At 35.6% G+C, this 23,426-nt stretch overlaps 1 protein-coding gene across 3 annotated transcripts; it reads left to right on the top strand.

The window, feature by feature from the left end:
- The first annotated feature begins 289 nt into the window (after positions 1-289).
- Positions 290-22,956, top strand: LOC128022413 (protein kinase C delta type-like). 3 transcript variants are annotated; one of them, XM_052609968.1, is made up of 16 exons: positions 290-432; positions 12,463-12,588; positions 12,729-12,995; positions 14,215-14,380; positions 15,231-15,262; positions 15,554-15,639; positions 16,525-16,654; positions 16,779-16,879; positions 17,065-17,152; positions 17,561-17,691; positions 17,772-17,945; positions 18,758-18,849; positions 18,987-19,049; positions 20,410-20,737; positions 20,857-20,985; positions 21,897-22,956. In XM_052609968.1, the coding sequence occupies exons 2-16, from the start codon at positions 12,480-12,482 to the stop codon at positions 22,053-22,055; spliced, it is 2,055 nt and encodes a 684-aa protein (XP_052465928.1). In that variant the 5' UTR covers positions 290-432; positions 12,463-12,479; the 3' UTR covers positions 22,056-22,956. The 3 variants fall into 3 exon arrangements, with proteins under 3 accessions (XP_052465928.1, XP_052465926.1, XP_052465927.1); XM_052609966.1 differs by lacking the exon at positions 290-432 and adding an exon at positions 1,652-1,809; XM_052609967.1 differs by lacking the exon at positions 290-432 and adding an exon at positions 1,674-1,809 and having other exon boundaries at positions 12,466-12,588.
- Positions 22,957-23,426: the final 470 nt, after the last annotated feature.

Consider the following 23,426-nt stretch of genomic DNA (forward strand, 5'->3'; position numbering starts at 1 on the left):
AGTGATCAGCCTCACTGACACAGTGGAACTAGTGAGCCCACCAGGAGCCTATTAGTTTAACCAGGAAGGTCAAGGAAGTCATTGCTATTAGAGTCCTTCCTGTTAATGTCTGTTATGATGGAGACAGTGAAGATCAGTAGTTTTTAATCGGTGGGTCCCCTGTTGAAGAAACAGCATATGATGGTAAGGTATGTTTTGAAGCATGGCTGCTGGTTTGAGCTGACTTAAACTGGTCTTTAACTGTTTATGAGCTGGATTAAGATGGTCATATGCTGGTCCTCAACAACTAGTTCCTACTCAGGAGGACCAGCTTAAACCAGCTCAAAACCAGCTCAAACAACAGGGGATGGACAGAGGATCCATTGGTGGACAATTTCTCCAAATCTCTTCCAATGAAGAAACAATCACATAAACATTTTGGCTGGCCTGAGGGTGAGTAAACTTCAGCCAATTGCAATTTTTTGGTGAACTATTCCTTTAACGACATCTTTGTTTACCTTTGTGAAATAAACAGCTTTGGTATTTTGCTGGGTTACTACTTTTATATCCAAAGGAAAAATAGCTTAGAACCAATTCTGAGAGTAAAGAAGATTGGGTTACGATGTTATTAAAATAATATGATAATATAGGCTACATTTTCAGTGAGGAAGAAACACCACTTTGCTAGACCTATTATTCGAACGTTAGAAAAATCATAATCTATATCACATTCTCAAACATATTTAAAACTCATAACAGACTTGCCGTTAAAGATAAAGGGAAGTAACAATAAAAGAGAAGTGAGGCAAGACTGATAAATTGTATAAAAGGGGTGAGATAAGACAGAAAGGAAGAGGAGAGAGAAAATAAGGAGGAAATTTGACAGTAAAGGAGAAGATAGGAATAACTGCTAAGAAGCAGTTCTTTAAACAGAAGAGAAGTGAAACCATACATCATAAACCAACATGATAGTCCTCACTATTCTTTAAAACTGTGTATAATAATCTGTTGAATTGCAGTTTACACACCTAATTTGTAACACATAAACTGTTTGACTGGGGTGAACAGACAGTCATTGGAAATGATACTAAATATAGAAACACTGAAACTCAGAGCTTTATACAACACTGACAGACCCAGATTGAAGGGGTGGGGCAGTCTGTGAGTCAGCATCATGTGACTGCTGCTTCTTTGTGTATGTGTGTGTGTGTGTGTGTTTTGCCCATGCCTACTCCTTGTGTAGGTGTGGGGCGGGACCGAAAGGAGTTCCCAAAGACAAGGTTTCCTTCAGGATTCTCTTGCCTTCAGGAAATGAAAGCACCAGGTCAGCTTCCAAGAAGTAATCCATAAACCATTCATAATACATCTATTTGTATTTAGGACTTTGATTGTGCACATCTGATAAATATTTAACTATATGACATATATAGCTCTCAAAGACATGTCTCAGGCTTTGAAAACTAAAAGCCTTATGCATTGAACAACTGATAGTGAATTTTGAATATATTTACTTATAAAGTGATCTGCTGTTTTGAACATAGATAGATAGATAGATAGATAGATAGATAGATAGATAGATAGATAGATAGATAGATAGATAGATAGATAGATAGAGTGTATAGAACCCATCCGTCCCTCTCTCTCTCTTTCTCTTTCTCTCTCTCTCTACCTGCCTGACGTCCCTCCTCCAGTATTGTCAAACCCCAGACACAGACACAATGAGCGGCTAAATACTTCCTCAAACACGCCGCGCCGTTCATTCTGCTCTCCACTCGCACAGCAACAGTGAGAACACGACGAATTACTGAAACCTCTCGGACTTTAAAGTTGGTAAGTTATGTGTTTGCAACTTTTTACTTTTAGTGCGCTTTGTGGGTGCTTATAAATACGCCCACCGAGAGCTTAGAAATGACATACAATGTATAACATGAAACGTCCACGTTGTCTGGCAGCAACCAATGGATTTCGTCTCATTTTCGATGTTTGTCTATCGGTGGCCGCGAGCATCCAGCGTCACATATCCAACAAATCCATAGCTTGTTCGGTGGAGACATTTCTAGACATTTGCTAACGAGAGATTAGCGACGGGCTTTTTTGAACAGGAAGTCGTTTAAATGTTTAATATCGTGTGTTCCCAAACATTCAAGCTCTGGAGAGGAAAAGAAACTTGATAAATAGTTTTTTTTATTCGACTTCAGTTGCGCTGTCCAGATACGCGGAAGCAGCAGCTGTACTTTTCAACAGTGTTTCATAGAATGCGCTGCCATAGTTATGTAAACATATAGAGAGGGACTGTATACTGTCAAATGAACGCCGTTTAAACATGTTACGTACAGTAAAGTGTTGGCCTACTGTACGGTCTTGTTTTTCAAGTTCTTTTAGATGGAGATAGAGATAGAAACTAACTAGTCTTAACGACAATATATTATTCGCCTGACACGATAGGAAAAGTAATGGATAAAATAAACTGCTTCCTTAGTTACCGCTATGGCCAGCGCGTAATTCACTGGCGTTTTAGAGGCTAGAGGTAAAATATTTTTTTGTCTACAGGGAGATCAGGCTCTCCTACACTAGTCAAACGCATTGGTAATAGCTTTAAGTAATTTTTCTAAATCAGGATTATCTGTTTTTTTCGAAAGCATTATCTGCCACCACAAAAAGAGAATTGTAGACTATTATCTCTGACAATATTTACCAAAGCATTCAGTATGACAGCTGTTCCTGCACAATCTGTACATCCACCCTTAAAAACAAACAGAACATGGGGGATATCTGTAGGCCTCGACGTTTGAGGTTTGTAGCCGAGTGGTGGTAATGGTTTGTCATGCTATTTTTTTTTTTTTTTTTTTTTTTTTTTTTACAAAATGTATTAAAAAAATTGAATATTTGCATTAAAGGATTAGTTCACTTCCAGAATGAAAATGTCCTGATAATTTACTCATCCCTATGTTATCCATTTCTTCAGTTGTAAAGAAATGAAGGTTTTTGGGGAAAACATTCCCGAAAAGGCCCGTATTCATAAAGAATCTTAATGCAAAAAGTAGCTCCTAGTGACAAAATTCTAAGAAAATTCTTAGAAATGTGGGCGTTTACTCTTAAAATTAAAGAAAAAATCCTAGTTAAGAAAAAAAGTAATTCAGAAAGCATCTTAACCCTTAAAAGAGGTCTTAAGGTCAAACTTGTTAGGAGCACAGACAAGGACTTTTAAGAGGCTTAAGAGTTTCTTTAGCAAAAGAGAAAATGGCAGAAAGAAGAAGAGGCAGAAGAAATGTGTTGCAAACAATGGATGACAGGCAGTTAATTAGATGCTATAGATTAGATAGTGTCTATCACATTTTCTAACTGTTTTTAAATTCATTTTAAGTAAATGTTTTAATCATTTTAAAAGTTTTAAAATTGCTTGTTTTATTTTTGTTATTATTTTTCTTCATGATTATTTTACTTTATTTTATGTAAAGCACTTTGCATTACCATTGTGTACGAAATGTGCTATATAAATAAACTTGCCTTGCCTTGTCTTGCCTAGATTGTGCAGCGATCACGTTTGTGACTGATCTTATTAGAGATGTGCTAACATCTCCGACACAGCGCAGAAATGCCATAGCGGCCGAAATGAAAGTAATCACTACATTACGATACTTGGCAACTGGGAAAATGCAACAATGCAATATGATGACTTGGGTCTGTCACAACCTTCTGTAAGCAGAGTGATCACACAAACAATTACAGAACTTTCAGAACATCTTAATGTGTCGCAGTTCATTTTGTTTCCACTGGACATTCCCTCAAAAAACTGCGTGTGTGTGTGTATGTGTAAGAGAGAGAGAGAGAGAGAGAGAGAGAGAACGGTCAAATAGGAAAAATCACGCATGTAAATTCAAAGTGAGAATTAGAATAGACCCTATACTTAAAATCACTCTTTTTTTCCTTCTTGGATAACCAACCAATCACAGTCTTCAAAAGATTGTGTCATACATAGCAACGGGGTCAACCCCGCCTCCTCACTAAGATGAAAGTTTTTGTCTTTTCCTTACTCAGAGTTGCTCTCAGATCGATCCCGAATCGCTCTTAAGCTAAGACTCCTACGTAAAAGTTTTTAAGATAAATTAAGAGTTTTCTGAGAGGATTCTTAGATTCTTTATGAGTACGGGCCCAGGAGTTTTCTCTATATAATGGACTTCAATGGGAACCAATGGGAAGGTCCAAATTGCATTTCAGTGTGGCTTCAAAGAGCTCTAGACGATCCCATGCGAGGAATAAGTGTCTTATATAGCGAAACGATTGGTCATTTTCTTTAAAAAATTAAAATGTATTTACTTTTTAACTACTCGACTTCACGCATTACGTAATCATGTTGGAAAGCTCACACATGATGTAGGCGGAACCACTGATCCAGCGTTTACAAAAATAACATGCAAAAAAGTCAAATGCCCTTTACAAAACAAGTTAAAACAACGATGTCAGATGATTGGGAAGTTGGAGGAGAAAATGAGATGGAGTTTTTCGCCCCTACCCTAACTTTTTGGACCGGAGTACACAGATGAAGAGCTAACCAGTGTTACCTTTTTAAAATGATAACATCATGCGTTAATTTGCGGATGCGCATTGTGGAGCTAGTGCAAGGTGCACATTTGTGGTTAAAAACTATATACATTTTTATTTGATATTTTTAGAAAATGACTGATCGTTTCACCAGACAAGACCCTTATTCCTTGGCTGGGATCGTGTAGAGCCCTTTGAAGCTGCACTGAAATGCAATTTGGCTTTTCAACCCATTGGTTCCCATTAAAGTCCATTTTATGGAGAAATATTCTGGAATGTTTTCCTCAAATACCTTGATTTCTTTCTGACTGAAGAAAGAAAGACATGATTTACTCATTCCCACATCTTGGATGACACGAGAATGTGTAAATTATCAGGATTTTTTTATTCTGGAAGTAAACTAATGTGTTGTCTTAAGTCTTTTCTGACCGGAGAATTTAGAATTTTAACAAATCGTAGCTTCTCCAGAATGATACAAAACGTTTTGACTTTTATGGCTCTTGGTATGTGAACACAAAAAAAAAATTGAAGGCATTATTTGAAAAAGTTAAGTGGTCGTAAAAAAAAATTGTCACACTCATGGTCTTCGTTCAAAAATGACCGTCCATCAGAAAATTAAGAATTCAGTACATTTGTATGTGTACAATCTACAAATACCCCTAAATGCAGATAAAATTGCACAGCAATGAAGGGGTGAAACTAAATCATCTAGAGTGCCAAATCAACACACCGACTCACACATGTGGACACACTTGTACACACACATACACACCTATAAACTCATGTGATTGTAACACTACAACTTTGTAAAATAAGATGAATAATTTGACTAAAATTCAGTAAAAATGACTTAATATACATTTAAATCCACAACCTAATAAAAGTAAACAATTATGTATAAAAACAACTAGGGAATTCACAAGCCTCTCTATAGAGTCCTATACGGGAATCTGGTGGTAACACCATGAAATTACAGCTTACACTTTTTTTGCTCTCATCAGGTGATATTCTGCCTTCAAAATAGGATTTTAAAGGCCTAATCTCTATTTTGATCTGAAATTCTGCATTAATTTAAAAATAATTTGAAAAAAATAGAAAAAATATATATTATTTTTTACTATTTTCAATGGGAAAAATGTATCATTATTATTGCATAAATATTAATTAGTACCATGAAATTCTTTCAAAATACAAAAGAAAAAAATATTATTGACTAAAAATATATTAGATTGATTTTACTGAAGAAAAAAAATAGTGACATTTCAGGTTTCGGGTCACTTTTGTCCGTGAAGACCATGAGTGTGACTCTCAAATGAGGAGAGCACAAAGTTAAGTATACTCAGTATGCAAATAACATTTGCAAGCAGTTGAGTACTTCTGCACTTCTCTTCTCTATTTTTTTTAGCTATTTCATTCTTTCATTTAGGCATGCACCAGAGTTGACAGAGACAACAATTATTGTTTTTATATTATGGCCAAAAACTGGTATGATGGCGATATTAAACTAGCTTTATTAGTTTTGTGTCCGGTGTTGACACAGCTGTAGGTTGTTTATGGTTGCCAAGGAATACCATAACTTGGTGCATTAATATAGAATTCAACTAATGTGAACTATTTTAAAATATGATGCATCCATTCATATTTATAGTTTTGTTTTTACGTCAAGTTTTGTGAAGTGCTTTTTACACTATACTTAAGGTTAATCTGTTATTAATGCCCATACAATTTGTTTTGCATTCATCAAACTGCAAATATGAAAAAAAGAGAAAGTTGAAGAGTAAGAAGAGGAATGCCCTTATGTTTAAAATTTATGTAAAACATTTTTGTATATAAAGTTTGGACTGCATATAAAACATTGTGAACCAGTGTTTTCAAAAGCAACTTCAGACCAATACAGATAATAATAAATAAAAAAAATCCCATGTCAATATTGATCATTAAAAATAGTCAGCCAATTCTGGTACAGTCAGAGATATATGGTGCATCCCTACATGAAATGCATTTAAACTGAGCTTCTCTTTTTTGACTGGCTACACTGCATTGCACCATTTTCTTACCAACCACAGACCTAATTGTTTTTAATCTTTCCTTTTCAAGCACAAAGCACACAAGCCACCATATTGCACCATTTGATTCTTTCCTCTTTCACACATTCTCACTGGGTGTTTTGTTCTTGACATTAACCAGAGACAGCAGTAGTTTGTCTCTTTTGTTTCATTGTATAATGAATGATTGTATGTCATCAGTCTCTACTGTATGTCCACTACCTGTACAGTGAACCGAATCAACACATTGTTCTCAGCCGGAAGGCACATGTTAGTAAAGGTCTTAATCAACAACATGCACCTCCTCTAAATTATTTATCTACCAAACTTCAGGGGAGAAGAAAGTAGCGACGATGGTGCACCCGTCACAATGTCTGTCAACATCAGTGTTGTTTCCGTAAACACACAAACACCATTAGATGTGTTCAAATCTATCATCAGCTTTGTTTAGAGTTTTTTCCATTATAGTGCCACTGGCAAACACAAATACTGCACAAAATTGTTTTGTAAAGAGTGCAACACCTGACAGTATTGTTTGTGTTTTGTACATTTTGCATGTCATTACTCATTTTGTCTTGTATCATTTTTTGAACGCGCAGCAACAGCGAAGATCTGTTGCATACTTTTATGGTAGTGCACACACAGGCCGCTCTCTGTTGATCTTGGATTAATAAAGCCTTTGTGAAGTGTGCGCAAGGCAGAAATGAACACCACTCTTATTGCACAGACAGACACAGCTCTGCTTCACCTTTAGGTCAACATACCAACATACAGACAAGTATTTGTGCCCAATATTTTTGTCGGGAACACTGCCGTGAGCGGATTTGAGTCCTAATATCACACACACACACAGATTTGGTAGCACAGTAAGCAGTCACACAGTAAGCCCTGTTTCAGAGAGGAATTGGCTTTTCCACAGTAACCTTGACCAACCATTGTGTGCTTTTGTGTGTGTGTGTGTGTGTGTGTGTGTGTGTGTTATAGGCGAGAGCAAGAGGAAGACAAGCATAGGGTCTCTTGTTTCTTAGCCTAAGGGAAGAGCGGGATGAGAAATCAATGATACACTAAAACTAATGTCACATGGCACTCAGCACCCATCTGACCTTGAAGCCACTGATCTCTTGCTCTTCATGTTACTCTCCCGCTCTCTGTCACTCTTCACACAAATGCTTCGTTGATGCATGTTATTTTAACCCAGTAGCCCTATGACATCTGTAGAGAAGAAATGGTTTTGCGTGGTGTTATGCAACAGACACACAATGACATTTGTTTTCTTGTATTCACTGATCGGTAACTGATAAAACTCTCCTCCAGACATTTACATTTCATTCTAGATCTTGTGCGCTAAAACGAGGAATGCAAATTTGTATTTGTATTTGCTCAAAAGACTAGTTTTTCCAGTTTTAACATGACAAACAGTGCCCTAGATTTTCACTTAATGAAAATGAACACTATTTTTATTTTGTTTATTTTAATTTTTTTATGAATGTTCCTTGTTTTATTGTGGATGATTTGTCTTAAATCAAGGTAACACAATCTTTCTCTGAAGTATCATTCCACTGATGTTAATGATTTTATCCAATAGCAAAAAAAACAAAAACAAAAAACACTTGCATTCAGGTCTGGCTCCATTCTGGTATGTAAGATTTACTTTTCACATTCTAACACTGATTAGATGGATACGATAAAGAGATGTCCATTTACTTGCTGAATGTGAAGTTTTGTTTTTAACTTTGGCATCAGAAGGGGATTTTGGGAACCCAGGGTATTATTTTTGCTTCATGTTAGCAAAGTAGAAAAAGCATTATGGTTCCTTAAACTCTGACTATGAACTCTGTTTGTGTATAATTTGTGTAAAATTCCATGAATGCGTATGCTTTCCCATGTGTGATTACAGTGAAATGCTACCGCACCATCCGGAGTAACAGGTTTCCTGGTTTTCTCTGAATCATGGCTTTCCTCTTATAAATTTACAGGTTCTATGCACCATGTTCACATTCTTTCTAAACTTTTTCCAGCACTAAACCCCTGCATCACCAGTCTCATTTTCTGGCCTAACCTGTTTATTTGTTTTGTTCTTTTCTTAAAGTGACCGTCTACCCTTTCACATGCATATTATGTAGGCGAGTTGCAGTAGATCCACTGCAAGATCTTTCATTACTATGGAGACCAGTAATGAAAGATCTTGCAGTGCAAAGCAGTTTCTAATTCTACAACAGTTTTTTTTTATTTTTTTTGAATAAAACTTACTTTAATGCTACGTTAATACTTCAGTTTTTATAATGAGATCTGAAATCTGAAATATATGTGCATGTTCCAGCCCAGTATTGAGCGAGAACAGTTCGGAGACTGTGTAGGAAGTTCAGAAAAAAGGCGAGTGGAGCAGCTTTCTGGTGCAGGATAGTGAACAGAGTGAGTCTTTTGTACAAGGCTGGCACTACGCACTGTAATTCTCACCAATTACTTAAACACAAACACCAGCACACACAGAGAGAGGTCTCCAGAACACAGCCTGTGTGAGCTAAAACTAATATCACACAGAAATAAAACCAGTGAAAGGGAGAAAACAATAGCTGGGGAAAATGTACATAAATCATGTTTTCAATCAATATGCATTTTTAAGCAGTGAAATCAGTGAATGATAAAACTCATGCAAGTGAAATCAGTTAATGTGCTTTTAGTATGGTAGTTGAAAGCCCAATACCTTTGTCTCAATGAATACATAAACGTGAAGTTGTATAAGTTTAATGTGTGTGAGAGAAATAAATCAAAAATATAAGTGTAACTTTGGATTAATATGTATTTTCATTCATTCATTCTCCTAGTCTGCTATTGGTTGAGCAAACAGAAAGTCCCGTTCTAAAACTATGCCACTGGTTGAACCAGTGTTATTGGCTTTGTTTTGATTTAGCATGTTGGCTAACTTGAGTCCAATTTTGATACAAGTGTCCAAAAATGAATTTCCTTTTCATAGTGTACATATTATAAAACAGATTTTTTTTAAAGTGTATTAGAACATAAATAAGCAATAATAAAGTGGAGCTCCTTTATTGTTCAATTTTGTCCATGAATTAGTAGGCTACACCAAACATCACCTAAACAAATAAATAGAGTGTGACCAAATTCTTAATTCATGGTCAAAATGATCTTGTATTTCCTCCCTCTGTATCTCATGTCCGTGGCTCTGTAACATCAGCAGCATGAGTGTCAATAACATAATGTCATCTGTGAGATGGAACAGTTGCGTTGGTCTTCATTTTTGTGTGTTGTTAAAGATGAAGAGTTGCCTTAAGTGTTAGTGAGGATCTGTCTGTTCCTCATTCTTCTACCTTAATCACGGGCATTTATGTAAACCCTATTTCATTTGTTTACCACAGAAACATAGCTGTTACCAATTTTAACATCATAAATGTAGTGCCATACACACATTACCACATGTCTACATAGGCATACCAGAGGGATGTGTATTAATTAAGCAGCAACCGGTCTGGGTGTGAGGGAGGTGACCTCTCTTGAAAGATTAATGGGGCGTAGAGGGAACTGAGGCTACTGGAAAGACACACACACACACACACACACACTGTCTGTTGAGATAGATACACTTATTCCTTTCATATTATAATTTCATGACTTAAAGCAAACTTAAAGCATGATTTGCAGATGGAGTGATGAATGCACTAGCCTACATTAGTAAGGCTGTCAGTCATGTAGTTGAATAGCTTTAACAGTCTGGATTTTTAGTAAGCACATTGAACTTCCAGTATGCTGCTCAATGCTTTCTTTCTTTCCTCCCCCTTTACTTTTCCCTCATTTTCTCTCCATCCCCTCCCTTGCTGCATGGGCTAATTTTTTCCACTCTCTCCAGGGACACATTTTTTTATGTAGTCATATGCATTTGAGTCGTTTATGTTTGATTGAGTAAATGTTTCATTAGTTGATATTAATGCTTTTTTGTCATATTATGTGTGTGTAGTCCCAGAATATTCTTAAAGTTTCTCTCTCTCTATTATAGATGTACATGTTTTAATATACAAAATAATATAGTGAATTGAATAGACGGTGTGGAATAGAGAAGATAAAACAAATGTATCGCCAGATTTTTTTTCCCTTTGTATTTTAAACTGGTTCTAATTATCTCAGTTTACCATTTTATGATGATATAATTCATGAATTCATGTATTATATATTATTTCATTTGTGGAGCAAGGCTCTGTCACAACATTTAGCAGTGATCTAAATCTACTCTGTATCAGTATTTAATACTGTGTTTTAAACCGATTTAGTTCAAAACCATTTTTAGGACATTTTAAGGCATTCGGTTTCTAAGCTTTGGAACAACAAGTGTTTGAGAGCATGATATTGTAACTATAGGTTTTCCCAATGAAACCTTCTGTATTTTGGGTTGTGGCTTAATGTATTCTTTATTGAATTGCTCTTATATAATGTGCTCTGTCATTCTGGGATGTTACATACACAGACTTAGTTTCTGATTGCCTGCTCTACTGATGTAAACAAGTTATTATCAATAATCTGAGTGGTTTAAACACTTTTTTCAGTTTTAAAGCACTTAATATGGAGCTATAGCATAAATATTCCATTTGTACATTAATTTCCCTGAGAAGTATGAACACTTTGGTTCTTTGTGGTGCTTTCAAACGTTGATCTGTCTGTTTGAGCATTGCCCGACAACAGAAACCCGGATTCAGCCAATGGTTTGAGTTTGGGGCAGAGCTATTTGTTTGTCTGACCAATGACAGATGAGTGGGTCAGGAAACCTGTTTGATAACAAACTATAAGTACAAGTTTAAAAGTTTGTCTCAGCTAATAGCTTTCCTTTAATTAATATTGTGACAGATTCACTGTATACAAACAGTTTGTTTTTCATTTACTTCATTTTCCGTTGTGTTCAGTGTGTGTGCAGTGTGTATCTGAACTCTAAATCCCAGCGATTAAACTGTGAAACCAAGTAAAGACTTGCAGCTGGCCAGTTGTGCCCCAGAATCCTGTCAAAGGTCTGGGAGCTATTGTGTTTGCATGGCAGTAATTCCAGCAGGAATCTGGTTCTACCTGAGGAGTGGAATTGGAAAATGACGTGCCTATGAAAAATAACACATTATTTCACTTCTACTCTACTTCTACTCTACTGTGCCTAATAGAAAAAATGAAATTAGCTGGTCAGCAGCAGTGAAAGTGATGTAAGCAGAACCATCAAAAAAGAGTAGATTTCACACAGTCTTGCAAGTGTTGGCTTTTCACAACAGGAAGTTGAAGCAATAATCTTGAGAGTTTTATGAATCGTTCTTAAAAAATAATGTAAAACATTGTATACACTACCAGTCAGCTTCGCCATAACAGAAAATAAATTACATATGTCATTTTAGATTTTATCAATATTTCACAATATTACTGTTCTTACTATATTTGTGGTCAAATAAATGCACCCTTGTTGAGCATAAGAGACTATTTTCAAAAATGTAACTTTTTTGAGGTTTTGTGTAAAGTCCAAAATATTCAGTCATTTGAGTTCAGTAAAGGTCTGTTTTTATTTATTTTTTTTATTTTAGATATTTGCATTACAAATCATATTCTCAGCATTTCAACATGATAAAATATGCATACATTTCATAATTTCTCCACTGTATATTTTAGATAGTATGAACTGTTCACTCCGTATAGCCCACATCCCTTTCATTCTCACTGATCTCTACATCACATTTTGCTCATCTTTTAAAAAAATACTGCATTATATTTCTCTGCCTATCACTGAGTATCTCTTTTATCAAAGCAAGTGATGTTCCTGCTATTTATGAAATAACAAACATTTTCTCTGATAGAGAGACGTTTGCCGACCTCCAGAAACCCATGAACTTCATCCATTTTTTCTTTTGTATGTAAGCAGAGTGATCTTTCACCATGGCTCCGTTCCTGCGGATTGCCTTCAATGAGTTTCAACTGGGAGACCTTCCCCCTATGACAGAGCAACCGTTCTGTGCCATCAAGATGAAGGAATCACTCAGCACAGGTCAGTGAGGCTTTTAAACTGGGCGTAATGCTTGCTGCAAGGTAAAGTTCAGTGCAATGCCGTAGAATTCGGCTTAAAGAGGGAAACTTATAATTGAATTAAAATATCATTAGCATTTATTCCTCTCTTTGTCCACCCAGAGCGGGGGAAGACACTGGTCCAGAGGAAGCCCACTATGTACCCTGCATGGAAATCCCCATTTGACGCACACATCTATGAAGGCCGTGTCATACAGGTGGTCCTGATGAAAACGGCAGAGGAGGCTTTGTCAGAGGCCACAGTTGGCGTCTCTGTCATTGCAGAGCGCTGCAAAATAGGAAACGGTCGTGCCGAGTTTTGGGTCGACCTGCAGCCTTCTGGGAAGGTGATGATGTCTGTCCAGTTCTTCGTAGAGGATACAGACCTAGGTGGGTACATGTAAGCATATACTGTACCCTTCAAAAGTATTTTGGGGTTAGTTTAAGGTTTTTGAAAGAAGTCTCATTCGAAGTTTATTTGATCAAAAACACAGTAAAAACTATATTTTTAAATATTATTACAACTTTAAAATAACTGTTTTGAGAAATAAATAACTGTCCTGTATTGAGACACTTCAGCGGCCATTATTCCAGGCTTCAGCATCAAATAATCCTTCATAAATAATATCAAATATAAATCTTTTACATATTTATAACTATGTTTACAGTCACTTTCAGTCAATTGAATGGGTCCTTGCTGATTAAAATTAATTTGTTTATTTCTACATATTTATTATTTTCTTAATGAACATAAACTATTGAAAAGTAGTAACGGTGGTATTTTTCTCAAACCTTTTTTAGATGACTAGATGAATAGAGAACTTTTATTGAATCAAATTCTGCCCTGATTAACAAAAAGTAATATTTTTAAAACATTCATTTAAACCTATGGAAGGCCTGTTTCTATAAGCAATGTTTACTCTCTGCTTCGCTTTGTTCCACTCTGGTTTTCCCCTGTTTCTTTAAATTCAGTTTTCTCTTTTTTTCCATTATCTAACCACCCTCAGATAGCAGCTTAGTCCTGTCAGCTGGTATCTGTCCTGTCTTTGCTTACTCATGCATCTTACTCATATTTTCATGCTGGTCCTCTTTCTGGCATCTCATTTAAAAAAAAAATTCATATTACAGCAAATTTGCTTTTTGTGTTTCACTGTGTACTACCAGTTTACTGTACTTCAACTGTACTAATAAATGAATGTTTATTGTCAAGACTTATCTTTGAACTCAACAATAACTGGACTCAAATATTGTGACACTCTGTGGTAGCGCACAGAGGAAAAACACATCAATCTCAGCCCGTGAGAGTTTTGTTTAGTTTTGATCCTTCTCTAACTCTTGGCAGCAAATGAGTTGATAGTGATCTATAAAAATGCTGATGGAACCGTAAACAGAAAAGTCATTATGCACCGCATAAAGTCAATGTTTAGGCATAAGGTACTAATAAATATCCCATTTAGGCATATTTAGTCCAGCAATTAAAAATCTGACAATATTGAATTTTGGGTGAAGTATCATATAGCAATGCGATTTAATATTAATGTGCAAGGAAAGTTAATGACTAGAAATAAACTGTCTATTTCAAATGACCCTGTCTTGACCTACTTCACAGATTCAAAGTCCTCAGTGACTGGGAAAGAGGACGACGGCGTCCTCACAATAAACAGAAGGAGAGGAGCCATCAAACAGGCCAAAGTTCACTTTATCAAGAACCATGAGTTCACAGCCACCTTCTTCAAACAGCCAACTTTCTGCTCGGTCTGCAGGGAGTTTGTGTGGTTAGTATATAAATAAATGAATTAAAGAAAACATATGGAAGGAAATACGGAGACACTTTTTTGCACAGTGATCTCCTCATGTCTAATAGCTTGTGTGCATGGTAACAGTAAAAACTCCCATTTCAAAAGCAGATGTTGTCTTTAGAAGAATTTAGAATTTTTGGGGGGTTGTGGGTGGTTACCAGGGCTTTGCTAGTCATTTTTGGGGTGATTCTAGATCATAAAAGCCCAAGTCTCATTATATTATATATGACATAATTGAGTGGTCCCTAGATATGACTTGCACATATGTTTCTTGCACATCTTTCACATTTAAAAAAAAAAACACAATTAAAAAATGATTTGTTTTTTAGAGGGATCATTTCCATAGCAAAACAATACAGGAAAAGTTAGAAAATGCCTAATACTCATCACCATCAGAAATTATTCAAAATTACATCTCACGAAGGTTTAACTTAAAGCAATCTTAAGCAGCCAGAAGAGCGTGGCAGCAATAATCTTAGTGTGTGTGTGTGTGTGTGTGTGTGTGTGGGTGTGATTGTAAGTCGTAGTATTGGATAGCATCTGTGTTAGTGCGCACAAGAGCACTCGGACTTTCCTCTGATATTTCAGCCGTCTCAGCAGAGTCCCTTGGGCCGTCTCTTTCCTGTTCAGTGTGAGACAGCTTGTTATGCCTTAGTGCTTTGTTCACGCTGTGTACAATATATAAATGTATATATATTGGAGAGAGTCAGTGCTCCAGATTCTCCCTAATAAGAGTTTTAAATGTATGCCATTTGTGTACTAACAGTCCTTTATCACCCGCTGTGTATAAATATCAATACTCCAACACACTCTTTTTGCATTCCAGGGGTCTCAACAAGCAGGGCTACAAATGTAGGCGTAAGTATCTTCACAGCTTTTGTAAGCACTCGCATTTGGTTCTCAGTAAGGACCACACATTATACATGTTAGTATATTTGTTCCTTGAACAACAGATTAGTAATTTAATGTTACATTTTGACCTGTTTTTTTACTATGTGGCATATAAATGATCCTCCTATGGAATTAACATAATGGACTCTTTTTTAAATCTGTATATTTTCTGTTTATTTACTATTAAATGAATAAATTAATTACTATTAAAGGTAATTTGCACACGTTAAACCTCACTGCCCTCTTGCTCTTTGCCAGAATGCAATGCAGCCATTCACAAGAAGTGCATCGATAAGATAATTGGGAGATGCACAGGAACAGCAACCAACAGTCGAGATACAGTGGTAAGCATTAGTGTTCTGACACAGAAGCACACTTGATCAGCGAGGGGTCCGTGACCATGAGAGGGTCCAGAGCAGTCCCGTCGAGAGGCCCTTTATAGGATCTAAAACCAATTTTTTATAAAGAAACAAAACTTTTACTTTTATATTTATAATATTAGGTTATTTTAATTAATATACAGTATATTGTGTATATAATGTATCATGGTTTCCACAAAAATATTAAGACAATATCACAATAATAATATGAATTGATACATGAGCACCAAATCAGAATATAATATCAAAATCACAATAATTTCTGAAGTGACAATGAAGTTTAGAGTAATGGCTGCTGAAAAAGTCTATATATGTCCATATATATCTGCATATATTGATGTAATATTTTGGAATATTGCTATTGTAAATAAGTATTATAACATATGATTATGTTATAATGACTTTGCACTCTAAATATCATAACACAGTTTTCTCTCTGATGCCAGCCTTAACTGTTTTGGACGTTAAACAAGGACTTTTTGAAGAAAGAAACATTCACTTACAGTTCCAAAGGGCTGGTCCTTCTGTTTCCAATACCAATACCAAACTGAGCAAGGATCAGAGTCTGTCAGTGATCAATAGAAGGCCAAGACACTGTAAAAGTAGAGCAGTCGAGTCAAAATACATCATGGTAACTAAACTAAACGCAGGCCATTTTAGCTTCTGACATCCAATGTCGATGATCAACATCTTGGCAATGGAGAGACTATCAAAATTATTTAGCAGTACTTTGGTCGAGTCTCTGATGCGCAGTGGGCAGCTCTGGGGTCCACCAGGCTAGGAAGGACCTCTGTTTGAAAGTGCACCATAAAGCATTTTGGTGCTGACGGTCTGTTTGTACATCTGCAGTTTCAGAAGGAGCGCTTCAAGATTGACATGCCACATCGCTTCAAGACCAATAACTACATGAGCCCGACCTTCTGTGACCACTGTGGGAGTCTGCTGTGGGGAATGGTCAAACAAGGCCTCAAGTGTGAAGGTAAGGAAGACGTTTATTGATGATCGTCTTTCATCTGTTTTCCCTTTCTTTCTCAATGGCTTTTTGTTTCTTCTCGGCCTCTTTCTCCGTTAATATCTAATGCAACTAAAGTCTCTCTGTTCAGAATGTTGTATGAATGTTCATCATAAATGCCAGACCAAAGTTGCCAACCTCTGTGGAATCAACCAGAAGCTCCTGGCCGAGGCTTTGACTCAAGTTAGCCTGGTAAGTGATTCAACCAATCAACCTTGGCTTTTTTTCAAGAAATTTGAAGTAACAATTTGTTTTCATAAACCTAAAAGATGACATTATTTGGGGGTTTTCATGGGTTCATATCAAGCATTCTGCTGTTCTCTGCATCAGTATATAACAAAATCTAAAGTGCATACTGTTTCATTCATTGTGTTTAGAAATCTTCCACAAAGCGTCCAGATCCCCCTCTCTCGGAAATTGGAATCTATCAAGCCGTAGATAAAAACATGCCAGTGGACCCTAGTGGTGAGTCTGCAGTACTGCATATTTCCTGTTGCATTATTGCTTCCCTTAGCTTTGGCACTTTATATTAGCTTTGATTTTATTTGAAAGTAAATTGGCCCCAAACTATTTCACACTTAAAACTTTCATAAATGCAATTTAATAATAATAATAATTTTGATATATATATATATATATATATATATATATATATATATATATATATATATATATATATATATATATATATATATATATATATATATAACATTAAATAAAAATATTATTTTATTTAAATCAACAATTATTTTATTACAGATAAAAGAAATTTTTTAGTTTTATTTTAGCTATTATAACCTTGTCTTGTGTTGATCAATGTGTGGGAACTGGTGTATATTTGTCTATATGTATATTTGTGTTTATAAATATTAGCGGAGGGCTCTCAGTATGGAAAACTGTGGGACAGTAGGACCCCTGCCTCTCCCGGGACCACCATCACATCCCGCGTCTCCATGAGCAACTTTGTGTTCCACAAGGTACTAGGCAAAGGCAGCTTTGGAAAGGTAAGAAACACACAGCAGACAGTTTTCTGCATTGTATTATAATGAAGTCCGCTTTTTAAGCAGTACCCATTTTCAATCAGGTGATGCTCGCTGAGCTCAAAGGAAGGGGAGAATATTTTGCTATAAAGGCCCTGAAGAAGGATGTGGTGCTTATGGACGATGACGTGGAGTGCACAATGGTGGAAAAAAGAGTGTTAGCATTAGCCTGGGAAAACCCTTTCCTCACACACCTCTACTGCACCTTTCAGTCGAAGGTGAGCGTGATTCCAAATAATAACATGTTACTCTTACACTGCCATTCAGCAACGACTGAATAAGATTAAGAAAATAAGATGTTTAATGTTACAAAAGATTTCCATTTCAAATAAAAGCTCTTGTTTTCAACTTTCGAGTCATCAAAGAATTTTTAAAAAAATAAATTGTTTGGGTTTCCAATATGTCCCAAATATAGTTGAATGATATAGTTTGAATGATTATCTAGAAGACTGCATTAAATATGTCTAAAAAAAATTATTATATTTTTTATTTATTACTTTAGTGTTGCTAGAGTTGAAATGAATTCGAGTTATGAATATGGAATGTGGTTATGCAAAGGGAAATTTCTTCCTGTCAAATGACGCAGATCGATGGATGGTTAGAGCAGAGCAAGTGCAGAAACAAAGCTTTGTTATCATTTCCATAATGTATGCTGAAGAACTCGTTTCCCCCATTACACACGCTAAGTTTCCGTGACTGCCGGGATTCAATCAACACGTCAGCTTGCTCGGCATGTGTGAGGGTCAGTGGGTTGCACATCAAACATTACGACAGGGACATGGAATGTTGTAAACACAAAATAACCGGTTCTGAAGCAGTCTGGAAATGTATCGAAAGGAATAGCACTAAATACTATGTGAAATTGCCTTGCCTGCAGCTTTGATTTTTCTTGTTTGGAAGCCTCACAATAAATATCTAACCAAGATCATTTCTTTTAAAATGATATGCTGTGGTCATTCTTTCCAGTAAAATATATAGTCACAATCCACAATCTCTCAATAATGATGATGATCTGTGTGTTTCTCAATAGGAGCACTTATTCTTTGTGATGGAGTATCTGAATGGAGGAGATCTGATGTTCCACATTCAGGATAAGGGCCGTTTTGATTTGTACAGAGCCACGTGAGTGACATCCGTTTTAAATAAATGACCTTAAAACTGTTAAACAATTGCTGTAGCAGATCTATACCGTTTATCTTCCATAGTCAAGAAAGAATGTTTTTTGTAAATGTTTTAGTCAAAACTTCTTCCTGTCACAGGTTTTATGCTGCTGAAATCATCTGTGGACTACAGTACCTCCATTCTAAAGGAATTATATACAGGTAAATACATTGTATAGTTGTGACCCTGAACCACAACATCTGTCTGAAGTCAATGGGGTATATTTGAAGCAATAGACAAAAATACATTGTATGGGTCAAAATTATAGATTTTTCTTTTATACCAAAAATCATTAGGATAATAAATAAAGATTATGTTACAAAAAGATATTTTGTAAATTTCCTCCCATAAATATATTAAAACTTAATTTTTGATGATTAATATTCATCATGAACTTCATTTGGACAACTTTCTCAATTTTATGATTTATTTGCACTCTCAGATTCCAGATCTCGGACAAATTTTTATAAAAGTTACCCTTATGACTGGTTTTGTGGTCCAGAATAACAATTATATACATTATATAAGGTTCCTTGATGTCATTTCTTTCTCTCTAGCGTATTCTTTTTTGTGTGTGTGAAAGATTTTATATTTAACCTGTTAACTGTCACCCGTCCACTCTATATATAGTACTATATATAGTCCACACACTATATTACAATTAAATCTAATCAAATCTTGACAAACTATATATCGTTGGAAAGGTCTAAGACTCCCAAATATATATTTTACCAGTGTTTTTTGCTAAACATTTTGTAGGAAAAGTAATCGATTAATTTATGACAAGAGTGCACCCTCAAAAATCTAAATTATAACTGGAGTTTTGACCTTTGTTTAAAAAAGAAGATTTCTTTGTTGCCTTTTTCTCTATCACATTTTAGAAATCATCAGAAGTTATATATCGACTGAAAACTTAAAATCTCAAAATTCATCCTTTAAAACCCATTTTAAAATCAGACATTGCATTTCCATGTAAATGGTACATCAATATCATGTTACAAAATATTTTCATTCATGAATTATAAAAATTTAAGTTTGGATCGTGCACTACAAAGTCAATGTTCAAAAATGTGAGTGACAGTTAAGGGGTTAATAGTTTTATTATTTCAATTAATCTTACTTTCTATTCATTAAGGAATCCAGAAAAACTTCATCACAATTTACAAAATACTATGAAGCAGCACAACTATTTTTTTACATTAATAATAATAAGAAATATATCTTAAGCACCACATCAACACAATGGTTTATGACGGACCATGTGAATAAAGACTAGAATAATGACTGCTGAAAATTCAGTTTTGCCATCACAGGGTTAAATTATATTTTAAAATACATTTTATAACAATATATTATTATTATATTTTACAATATTACTGTTTTCATTTTTGTGTTCGTTTATAAGTCATGTACAAGTAATTTAGCCATACAATGAAAATTACCAAACAAAAATGGGCCATAGAAGTCCATATGAATAACATTTCTCAGATGGACCTCATGCCTGTTTTTCTGTTTAATCAGAGATTTAAAGCTGGACAATGTGATGCTGGACAGTTATGGACATATTAAGATTGCAGACTTTGGGATGTGCAAGGAGAACATGCTTGGAGAAAACAGAGCAACCACGTTCTGTGGCACACCCGATTATATAGCTCCTGAGATCCTGCTGGGACAGAAATACAGTTTCTCTGTGGACTGGTGGTCGTTCGGCGTGCTGCTCTTCGAGATGCTGATCGGCCAGTCGCCGTTCCAGGGCGATGATGAGGACGAGCTGTTCGAGTCGATCCGCATGGATGTACCTCACTACCCACGGTGGATTACCAAAGAAGCCAAAGACCTGCTGGAGAAAGTGAGTCTGACCCACTGGTGTATATTGAGGAACGGCGTCAGCACCGTTGCTTTATGGATTCATTTATTGCAGGAAATATCTGTTGTCAATTGAAATCTGTGTCTTCTACATTTTCACAGTTATTTGAGCGAGATCCAACTCGACGGCTTGGTGTTGTGGGAAATATCCGAGGACATGCCTTCTTCAAGACAATCAATTGGCCTGCTCTGGAGAAACGAGAGGTGTCACCCCCATTCAAGCCAAAAGTGGTACGGTTCTGATTTGAATGGATTTACTATTAAAAATGGCTTTCCTTAATATCTAGCTACATTAAAATAAAATGTAAATAACGGATGACAAATTGTAAACGCCTGCTTGTTTGAAATAAAAATAAATAAAAGATTAATAGAAATAGAAAAAGATTACAAGCTTAAACTAAAATAATGAAAATAAATGCTAATTCAAAATATTAATATCTACTATAGTAGTATAGAAATAAGACTGAATTAACTCTGCTATGAGTGGTGTTAAGAGAGGTTTCACCTTCATGCATTCATCTTATAGTTGAATCTGATTCATTGCATCATTCAAAGTAATTCAATATGAAGGTAAATAATGAAAAGCGAGGTCTGTTTGTGTTTTATAGCTTATCGCTGTACTCTGAAATAAAAGGCAGTAGCAAAATATCTGTCATAAATGTTTGGCTCGTGTAGCGTTCATGGTTGAAAACTTGTGAAGAAGTTAATGACTAACCCATAACCTTTGCGCTCTAATGATGACGTTACAATAACAGGAAATGTCTTTTAAAGAGGCTGTATCATGAGCAATCAAATTTTCCTCACTCTGTTGAGATAAGAGCTGGATTTACGATGGAAAAAATACTGTAACTTTCAAAATCAGCATTTAAAGACCAAAATCAGCATATCAGAATGCTTTCTTGAAGATTTCTTTAAAAAATTTAAAGACTTTTAAAATGCAAAGAGCATTTTTAGTCCTACCAAGCTCTGTGTTAAGAGATCTTCGTGTCTTTTGTTTATTCTACTCATGTGAAAAAACACAACAGACACTGCAATCTTGCAGTTTGATCACCCACGTCACACCAGACAAAAAATGAAGTAGGATACAGTCTTGAAAGTGACTTCAAGATTATTTTCTGACATCTCTCTTCCTCAACTTGCAGAAATCCCCCAATGACTGCAGCAACTTTGACCGGGAGTTCCTCAGTGAGAAGCCCCGTCTCTCTCAAAGTGACAAGAACCTGATAGACTCTATGGATCAGTCTGCTTTTGCTGGTTTCTCTTTCATTAACCCCAAAATGGAGACCATTATGGAAAAATAAAACATTCCGACCTGGATAAATAAGACACTCTAAAGCTCCCTAACTCAAACCAGAAACAGTGTCCAGGAGCCAGGACTTCAACCAGTGTTACACTTGTTATACTGTCTGGATGGTCCAATAGATGATGCTGTATTTATGTCTTCTTTAATCAAATGATCAAAACTTCCAATCAAAAATTTATTTGATGATGTACTATATTTGTAATTGTAATATCCCTAACATATATATATCCCAAAGGAAATGGGACTGTATATTTTCGTCTGTTTAATATGCTGGGACTTTGCAATCTGATTGAATAGTGGCCTTCTTAACACTCTTGAATCCTTCTTGTTTGCCCTCATACAATGTTTCATTGTTAAACATAGAATCTCATACTAAGGTTTGTTGCGGGATGATTTGGTGTTTATTTTATTTTTTATATAGCTATACTTTCTTGTTGATCTGAAACAAGTTTTACATTCTAATTTTTATCTTTAAGATGCTGATTTTGCCAGCATGAGCTGAGCATGCACAAAAATAGTATTTTTTTCCCCCACTATGGATCTATAAATAATGTAAGTCTTATGTAGGTAAACCTAAAACCTCTGCAATATGAAAACCGAGAAATATCAATGTCCTGCTAGACATATTGTTTATACATTGGGTTACTTTTATGGTACTGTAATAAGTAGTATATTGGTACAGCATGTTGGTGGGTGGAGGATATACATCTAAGCATGTGAGAGTATAAATATATGAACTATTATTTAATGTTGCTATTTTAATAAAGTATGATACTGTATGTAATAATATATGTATATTGTTCTGAACTGTTGTTTTTACTGGAGGTAATAATGAGGCTTTTTGATTTTTACACTGAATTTACTCAGAACTCCACACCATTAAAGGTTTCTTCAACTTATTTTTTTTTTAACTTTATTGCCGTGTTTATTGCACCTTCATTCAACTAATCATACTTTCTACAAAAATGGCATACCTTTCTAATAAAATGAACAACCTTAAAAGTATATATGATAAGATCCCAAATTAATCGAGGTTCAGAAACTTATTTTGATAACTTTGCTGAAGAGCTGACTGGAAGATGTTTGTTTAGTTTACTTTGTTTTGAACAATCATCATCGTCCGTCCATCACAGCCGCATAGACTCATTTAAAAGCATTGAAACTACTGCCATCTAGCGGATGTGAGTTTAACCTGCATGTTCAGCCTCGCTCGACCTGAAGATCCCGGAGCTTTTCAGCAAATTCAGCTCCGCCGTTAAAATGCGTGACTAAATGTTACTTTTGATGTTGAAGGGTTCAAAACAGTTATTGGTGTATTTTACACAGAGGTGCCAACTATATATCAAAGTGCTGACTGTCTTGATTTCAT

This window comes from Carassius gibelio, chromosome A11 (genome assembly GCF_023724105.1).
Source record: "Carassius gibelio isolate Cgi1373 ecotype wild population from Czech Republic chromosome A11, carGib1.2-hapl.c, whole genome shotgun sequence".
Taxonomy (NCBI): domain Eukaryota; kingdom Metazoa; phylum Chordata; class Actinopteri; order Cypriniformes; family Cyprinidae; genus Carassius; species Carassius gibelio.